This window comes from Fukomys damarensis, unplaced genomic scaffold (genome assembly GCF_012274545.1).
Source record: "Fukomys damarensis isolate Sample0158 unplaced genomic scaffold, DMR_v1.0_HiC HiC_scaffold_31, whole genome shotgun sequence".
Lineage (NCBI taxonomy): Eukaryota > Metazoa > Chordata > Mammalia > Rodentia > Bathyergidae > Fukomys > Fukomys damarensis.
The window spans coordinates 16,363,926-16,372,513 of record NW_022900943.1 but is presented as its reverse complement, the minus strand read 5'-3'; the positions used below and the strand labels follow the sequence as shown (position 1 = coordinate 16,372,513).

General features: G+C 51.1%; 1 protein-coding gene across 1 annotated transcript; it reads left to right on the top strand.

Annotated features, from left to right (window-relative positions):
• Positions 1-1,024: 1,024 nt before the first annotated feature.
• Positions 1,025-8,582, top strand: LOC117283843. The gene is made up of 3 exons (XM_033757697.1): positions 1,025-1,168; positions 6,992-7,780; positions 8,478-8,582. Exons 1-2 carry the CDS (start codon positions 1,025-1,027, stop codon positions 7,586-7,588), a joined length of 741 nt encoding a protein of 246 aa, XP_033613588.1. The 3' UTR covers positions 7,589-7,780; positions 8,478-8,582.
• The last annotated feature ends 6 nt before the right edge of the window (positions 8,583-8,588 follow it).

Here is an 8,588-nt window from a genome sequence, read left to right as displayed (position 1 = left end):
TATATTAAAACATGTTTTCAGAAAATGATGGGGAGTTGGTACAAGTACAGGGCATTTAACCCTTCAATGCCTAGCGATCCATTTTTGGAACGCCCAGAGTAATGAAATGTGTTCTCTTCAAATTCCTGTTCCTTGAATTTTTTCTAGCTAACATATATGAATTTCATGCAAAAATGCAAATACAAAAAGTTCAATCTTCAGCATAAATAACATGTTTTCAGAAAATGATGGGGAGTTGGTACAAGTACAGGGCATTTAACCCTTCAATGCCTAGCGATCCATTTTTGGAACGCCCAGAGTAATGAAATGTGTTCTCTTCAAATTCCTGTTCCTTGAATTTTTTCTAGCTAACATATATGAATTTCATGCAAAAATGCAAATACAAAAAGTTCAATCTTCAGCATAAATGGGTTCTTTTTATTTCCCATCCCCTCCCTCCTCCCATCTCCCCTTCCCACCCTCTGTTGTTCCCCTCCGCATTTGGAAAATATCTCCTTTTTTCCATTATCTATGTTTTTTTTTGTTTTTCTCTTTAAATTACTTATACTTTGTTTTTCTCATATAAGAGAAATCTTGTGATATTTAAGCTTGCATGTCTGATTTATTTCACTTAATTTTATGGTCTCAAGGTGCATCCAGACTTGTAAACCGATCGCTCTTTGCCATCACTGGCCGAACCGGCCTGGAAGAGGGAGTGGGGCGGGTGGGCAGGAGCAGGGATCTTCCGTGCTGTGCAGTTCGGTTCCGGAACCCTGGACTGCGTCCTTCACTGGGTGTCGTTCTGTCCGGAGCCCGCAGCACAGCGCCCCCTCGCGGCCTCCTCCCGCCGGCGCGGGCATTGGATTGGGGAAGCAGAGCCCCGGATCCCAGACCCGCCTCGGGGATCCCCGGAGTAGGGCAACACAATCACCTGGGGACCACTAGAGACTGCAAGGGGATCTAAGCATTGTTGGGGAGTCCAAAGCGCCCGAGGTTGCGGTTTTCTTAGCCTGGTTTTACATCCTCAATAAATTTTCGGGGAAAGATGGGGCAGGGGTGGAGGGTGGTGGAGGCGCCCGGAGTTTCTTGCACCTGCTCTCCCGCCGCGCTAAATCAGCGTGGAGCCAGTGAAGTCTCCCGCGGCCCGGCCCCTCCAAGGGCTCCTCTCTCCTTTGTAACACCCAACCGGGTCAGTGTTTGCAGAGGTTTCTGGGCCCTTCAGGGTTATGCAGCGTCTCGCTGTGAGGACCTTGGCCCAGCCGCCTTTCCCCTCTCCTTGCCCCTTACAATGCTCCGAGGAAAACACTCGGACAGGCCCTTTCCTTTTTTTGTCTTATCCGACCCAGAAGTATAAAACACGCAGGAAAGGACTTTAGAGATGATTCGGTTCTACTTCAATCCAGTCCGTCTGCCTTCAGCCTAAAGGATGATGCGGGAAAGCTTCAGAGGTCCAGGGTTAGTTTAGTTGGCAAAACCAGGAGTAGAACAGGAGAATCCCTAGGGAGGATTAATTTCCTTCCTTCCTTCCTTCCTTCCTTCCTTCCTTCCTTCCTTCCTTCCTTCCTTCCTTTTTTGGTACCAGAAATCGAACTTGGGACCTTGTGCTTAAGAGGCGGTGGTGGAACCACTGGGCTAAATCTCATGCTGGCTTCCTCACCTACCTTCCTTCCCCCCTTCCCCCCTTCCTTTCCGTTCCCTCCCTCCTGCTCTTTTCCTTCCTTCCTTCCTTTCCTTAAAATCCAGCCAGAATAGTCCTCATCTAGAAGCTATGGGATCACCAGCCTTTTGGATCTTGTGGGAACTCTTTGTCACTTGGGCGACTCCTTTTTTGGGCCTAACCTCTAACAGCATCTTTATGGAACTATTTTTTATGGTTCCATCCTTTCCCTAGTTGACAGATTTATTTATTTGTTTTCACATTTTTGATGAGCTGAGATCAGTAGTAAACGTATGGAGGACCAGAAATGCCACCAAAATGTCAGTGTTGCAGTTTGGTTCTCATTCTTTTTTCTCCCTCTTCAAGTGCTTGATCTTGTTACCTGAGCAAGCAGCCCATCAGACAGGAGTGAATGTTTATTATAGCTTTTCAAGTCTGTGAGTGAAACTAGAAAGAATTGAATTTTATTCCTTCACTTTACAGTCAAGGAGTCCAACGCACTGGAAGGTGAAGAGATTTAACCAATGGTTCATACACAAGGGAGAAATCAAATTTTCACCTTGGCATCTGCCCACCGATGCTTCGCTTCCTCTTCTTGCTCTTGATCCTTTTCTGCCCGATTGGTGGTTAGACTGTTAGGAAAAGAGTGGTCTGAACGTGGATAAAATTTGGTCCTTGAAACGTTAAACTCAATACGGGATGGGAGTAGAGGGTGGAAAGTTCTTCAGGGTGTGGGTTTACTGTTCCCTCCATCCAGAGGCCCAGGAGGAGTTGCAAGGAGGTACACTGTGTCTCCTGATGTGGCCACGAGCCACATACCCTTTCAGTGGCTGCCTTCCATGGCAAGGCTACCAATCCCTTGAGTGGAACCCAGGTCCCAGAACAACCCCAAGTCCCCACCTCCCCCAGGACCATTTGGAACCGGCACTGAGAAGTCTAGGAAATCTGCAGTTGCCTCATCTCCTGGTTGCTTTATGACCTGCAAATGAATTGAGCCACGTTACCCAGCCTGGAGGCTGGAAGCTGCCTGGGGGCTGGAACAGGCAGGCTGGCAGATGGACACTGCAAAGATGCAGGCAGATTGCTTCACAGGCCTTGCTTCTGATTCTGTTTCACACTGCAAAGGGCACATTTAATAATCCGTGAAGACACTGAGCTGGAGGGGAAGTAACTGTGGCCTCTTGGGTCCCAAACAGCCACTCAGAGCTGTATGTCCCTCTAGATGTCCTTCATTAATTCCTCAGAGTTCCCGTTTTCCATCTGTAAATATACAGGCGTAGACTAAGTGACCCTTTCAGTCTTCATTGTCTCTGATTTAAACCTTGCTTTCCGCCAAGGAGGGGTCAGAGCCCAGACAGAAGTATCCTTTGCTTGGGGGACACACAGAGCAGGCACAGGAGGAACAGTTTTAACTTCCTGGTAGAGAAGTTGTCTCTCACAAGCTCCTCTCCTTTACCTCCACCCCCATTGACTGTGACAGGTCATATATTTGATTATGCAAAGTAAATTGAGAAATATCTCCGCAGTCCCATCTGGGATTATTTATTTCCCTGGGTCTGCAGCCTGTCATAGTCCAGAGACGACAATATGCGGAGGAGCTTTGCATGAGATGAGGTGGACTCAGGTCATCTCTGGAGAAACCAGAGACTTTAAGAGCCACAGCAGAGCCCTTCTCCCAACAGGCCCTGAAGTTTCCACAGACCAGTCAGGGCCTGGGGATGGAGGAGAGCTCCTACGGCCCCCTTCCTCACCTGGAGGTGTGAGACTTCGAGGTTGGGCAAGGTCAGGAAGCAACCAAGCTTCTAAGAAATTCCCCCCTAAGTTTAGAGCTCTCTGTAGTTCATGTTGGGGAGGCAAAGTGATAACAATAAAAATAATACAAACAATTCTTGAATATGGAATGCTTAGTGTGGGTGGGCCACCTTGTCACGGAGCCTCCTCCTTTAAAGTTGGGCCCACTTTTGAGGTAAGGTGAGGCAGAGAGGAAGCTGAAGATCCCTCAACACCCCACTGTACCCCTGTGACTGACAGGACCGAGATCGATGGGCCATCAAGCTGAACAGTCCCTGAGCCCTGGAGGGGCGACCCTCGAAGACAGACTCAGCTCCAGGAGGGAGACGACAGGGCCAGGCAGCACGGGGCTGGAGAAGCTGGTGGTCCCAAGTGGGAGGGATCCGAGCCCCTGTCACCAGGCCGGAGGGCAGCTGCGGAGCTGTGTGGTTCAGTGGTCAACCAGACTCAGCCTGGGAACTGGATGATTGAAATGTGCTTCTATCCTTGATTTATTTTTATTTTTCAAGAGGAGTCAGGAGAGAAAAAGAAAAAAAAGAAAAAGAAAGCTACCATACCAAGAAAAGAAAAAGAACTTTGCTCTCTTGCTGTTTTTGTCTCGTTTTCCAGGTTGAGCTTGCTAAAGGGGGGCTTCTCTCTGGGTGGGTCGGAGCAGTGCAGGGACAGGGAAGGGTGCAGAGCGAGAGAAATTTGGAGGAAACAGGATCGGGGAGAATGGGGAGAGGCCTCAGCCGCTGCTCCAGAGCCAGCTGGGAGAGGAGCAAACCTTGGTGGCTGCCCCCACCCAGCTCAACAGCCTCCCACAGCTTGGTAATTTACCCAGGGGCTCTGAGTTGAACTTTGTAATTTGGTGTCGGTTTACAAGCCAGAAGGACTTCTGTTTCCTCACCCAACTGGTACTCAGACTGGGCCTTTTCTTGCATCCTCCTCTTTCAGTAAAGCCTCAGAGGCTCAGCGGCCAGGTCCTTCCTCAGGCTGGAAGTGGTTCCACTGCCCAGGAAAGGAATGTCTATGTCCCTTCTCATTATTACCCAGTCTTCATAATGAGAAGGCCAGGAAAGGCTACTCTTCCCATTGTGCAGATGAAGCAACTGAGGCACAGAAAGATAAGTGACCAGCTCAGGTAGCCAGTGGAACAATCACCCAGCTGGAGCCCAGGCTCCCTGACCCCTATTTCTTCAGAACATTTAGTTTGCTAAACAGTTTGTGCAGATATAGTCTTTTTATAACCCAATCAAAGGGCGTTTTCCTCCAGGAAAAAAAAAATGCACAGAACTTCGCATTCAGTATGGAAGTCATCCCAGGATAGACCTCCACTGGCCTCCCCTAGTGTATCTGGCTTCCCAGTGACTGGGGGCGGGGGTGGGGAGTGGTGGGGTGTCTCTGGAGGCCCTGGGGCTGGAGGACGGGGTGTAATTCAACAGGATCCTGACCACAGCTGCAAGTCCCCAAGTGCACAGAAGGGAAAGGGAAGGGCGCGTGGCAGGGTGTGCGGAAGGAGCAGTGCGCTGTGCTGCCAGTTTTCACTGAGGGGAGGAGAGCTTCCTCTGGAACCCCTGGGGCACAGCGTTCCCCAGGTTCCCCAGAAGGATCCCCCCAAGCGAGGCCCGGGGCAAGCCAGTCCTCTCAGCCAGAACACTCCCAGGCCACCTCAGTCCCGTCTCTGGTCTTGGCTTCTCCTGTCATGGTTTACTGTACACACATTCTATTTGTTTTCTCCTTGTACAGTTTTTAAAGCTCAACTAGTTCCAGGGCTGCTGGGCTTTCACAGTTTACTTTCAGTTCGGGAAACTGCTGCCGACACCCCTTTCCTCTCCGATTCCCTCTCAGGTCCCCCCTTTTCTTCTGTCTAGTTCCTCAAAGGTAGCCAAGCTGTGTTCTGATTTTGTTAATATTTAAAATCACAGGCGAGGGGCTAAGGATTTCGGCTCCTTACTCCCACAACAGGCCGTCAAAGCAACAAATAAAAGCCCAGTCTGCCAACCCAGTGCTCGCTGGCAGCAGAGCTGGAGGTGCAGGGTATGGTTTGCTTCCAGTCTCCCAAGGAAGCCCTGGAACGCCAGTTTACAAAGGTAGAAATGTAGCTGGCAGGGAGAGATGCCAAAACCCGGGGAATGATTTCATAAAAAAGTACTGGGTCCGGTTACAGGATGGCCTTTTTCTAAGACCAGGTACTAAAGTCAGAGGAGACTAGCAAACGGAAGCAAAATAAAATAAAACATCGAATTGAAAAGAAACCCCTGCAAACCTACTGTGAGTAGCTAGGGACTCAGCAAAGTTTCTGAGACTTTGGGGTAGAGGCAGATCTAGGACCACGGTACTCCTGCCTGTCCACAACTCTCCTGGCGACTACAGGGCTTCTCCGGGTTTCTCCGTGAACCCCGGTTTGGTCATGGAAAAACCGGGGATAAAAACACATTTCTGCTGTGGTCAAGAATTCAAACGCTCCAGTGGAGGTGAAAAACAAAAGCGCTCCAAAGAGATAAGAAGTTGCACAAAAGCTAAAACTCTTGTTATCAGATGGTACCAAGCAAGAGGCACCGCAGGTCCGTCCCGGTGACCCTTTGTCCCTCCTCGGCGCAACACTCCTCTCAGGAGCCACTAAAAAGTCCATGGGAATCTGACAGAGGACTTCTGCTTTCGTCCCTGGACTTCGCCAGCAGCTCTGGGAGCCGCAGCACACAACTGGGAATCCAGTACCTGTCACCGGGAGAAACTTCCCACAGCCCCAAGGGCTGAGGCTTCCTGAACTTAAGGGCAGGTTTCACAGTAATCTCCTCACTGCCCGTGTCTCTCCTATTCTGAGCCAGGTTAACTTCTAACATTGGGACAGCTCAGAGAAGAGGAACGTTTGAATCCGTCCAGCAGTTTCCTCGATCGGTCGATCCTTCTCAGGCTTACTATGTGCTCAATACAATGGCAGCCAGTTTTCCGATCCGTTTCCCAAACCGATCCTGTTTCAGTGGGCTTGATTGTTTAAAAGTGGAACTAGAAAAGCGTCTATATGTGTTTAAATTTGGCCCAAGAAACAGAATACAGAGCTGAATTAGGGGACTAATGCTTTCTTTTTGATTTGCTGGAAATTTAATTTTGTTTTCAATATTTTCGCAAGGGATTTTTGAGGGAGATGGAAGAGAATTATGCTTAAATGAACTCATGCATACTGAAAAGCAGTCATCTTTGTACTAAAGATCTTTGTGTGCTTAGAGTGAATATATCGAACCTGAATTTCGTCATGGCCTCTACATCCTCTCCAAAATTAACTTTAAAGCTATCGACTTAGCAGAAAAATCGGAGTGACTTGTAGTTGACTTGGCCACCTGCCTCACGAGCTCGGTGAAATTTAACGAGAGAAACTGTTTTGCGCTTTGAGGATGAGCGACGCTGTCCATAAAGATATCTATGGTCATTTGTATGCTAAGCACTGTGGTGCAAGGTAACCACTGATTTATCCTTACCACAGAAAGAAGGCAGGGTCTGTGCACCCACTGCAGTGGCCGCATCTCTGCACCAAGCTTTGGGGCCACTGCTGAGTCGCAGAAACACTGGAGATGCTGACAATAGAAGCCCACGCTAACCTTTCTGATCTTTGCCTCGTCATTTTCTCTTGTAGGCAGTGCGATTCGTAAGAGTGTCTCCGTGTGTTTCTGGGTCCGCCAGATAAATGCTCCTTCTTCCCCGCAGGCACCGTTCTGCTTCAGGTTTAGCTTCTGCTGTATAGACCCGGATGCAGCGAAGGCTCAGCGGGGCGGACTCCGGCTGAGCTCTACTGGGTGGAGGCGGCAGGGAGGAGGAGAGCGCCAGTCCGAACGCTTCACCCAATCAGCATACACACCGTCTGACAACCGGCCAATCAGAGTGCGCAGAGCTTGGGGCCGAGCGGTTAATACTAGGAGGGGGAGCCGAGGCGGGAGGCCAGAGCCGGAGGCGCAGCACCAAACGCAGCTGAGTGAATCTGTCCGGGGAGCCCGAGGACGATCCGAGCCAGGCCGGCGATCTGATCCGAGGCAGGCCAGGGGCTGCCTGACCTTTCCGCCTCAGCTTGGGTCCGAGGAAGCTGCAAGCGGCTTCAGCAAAGCGCAAAGCCCCAGGCTGCAGAGGCCCCCTAAGAACTTTGCAGAGTTCAGCATGTGTGGAGCAAGGTGGAGGAGGAGGACCTGACTCCTCTCCTCTCCCTCCCCCCCCTGCACCCCACCATCCTGGGCGCTTCGGGCCTCCAGGTGTCAGATCTGATTTCGTGCCAAAGGGTGTCGATCCCGATTTCCTCGTGCATGCACAGCTTGCAGCCTAAGAGCCAGGTCTTAAAGCTGGATGTCTTTTGACTCCACTGCTAGCCCGGGTGTCAACATTTTGGTGAGTGCGGTGATGCCCTCCGGGTAGGGCTGGGTGGGGACCACTTTTCTTTACCTTTTCTGCTTTACTTGGATGCCTTACCGAGGAGTGTAAACCAACCTCGTCCCCCGCTGCTGCCGCTCAGCCCCAGGGGTCAGGGCCAAGTGCAGTGTTACTGAGACATCTGAGGCTTCCTGCCGGCCTCTCTAGTTCTCTGAGGACAGCAGAACGTTTTCCGGTGGATTATCTAGGGGGTGGGTGCTCCTCAAGGCCAGAGTCCTTATGGTGGTGTAGGCTGATGAGAGGCCTTTGGCGAGCATGGAATGGTCTGGAAGGTCCCCTGTCATGAAAGAAAAAAAAAAATCCCTCCACTGACATTTGTATATCTATGACGGCCGTGGGCATGGGTAAGGGAAAGCCTGACAAGTGGTCTAGGCCAGCCTCGTGGGACACAGTGCTTTGCGAGGTCAGCGCGTTACTTAGAGACCTGTCCGGAAGGCCCAGGTAAAGCCAGGGACGGCTGTGGTTACAGGTGCTCACAGAGGACTTAGAGTTAGTAAAATAAACTCCTGGTCGGGCGCAGATCCCTGGGCCCCTGCGAGGTCCCCGAAGACACCTGTGGGGCACGCAGAGAACAGGGACTCGAGGAAAGAGGACGGAGGCGCAGGCACGGTCCCTGACGGGGCGGGCGGCTCGGGTCTCTTTGTGTTGTCCATAGGGTGTGGGCGTCGGAGCCGAGGAGGCCCTGCGCGCCATGGCGGACCGGCTAGCAGGCCCGGGGGCCGGGGACTGGGAGATCGACGTGGAGAGCCTGGAGCTGGAGGAGGAC

Bases quoted from the DNA above. Each gene is read 5' to 3' on its own strand.
- LOC117283843 (XM_033757697.1), top strand. From the start codon at position 1,025: ATGGGGCAGGGGTGGAGGGTGGTGGAGGCGCCCGGAGTTTCTTGCACC. The intron at 1,169-6,991 runs GTCAGTGTTTGC...TGCTGACAATAG, and splicing joins CCTTTGTAACACCCAACCGG to AAGCCCACGCTAACCTTTCT.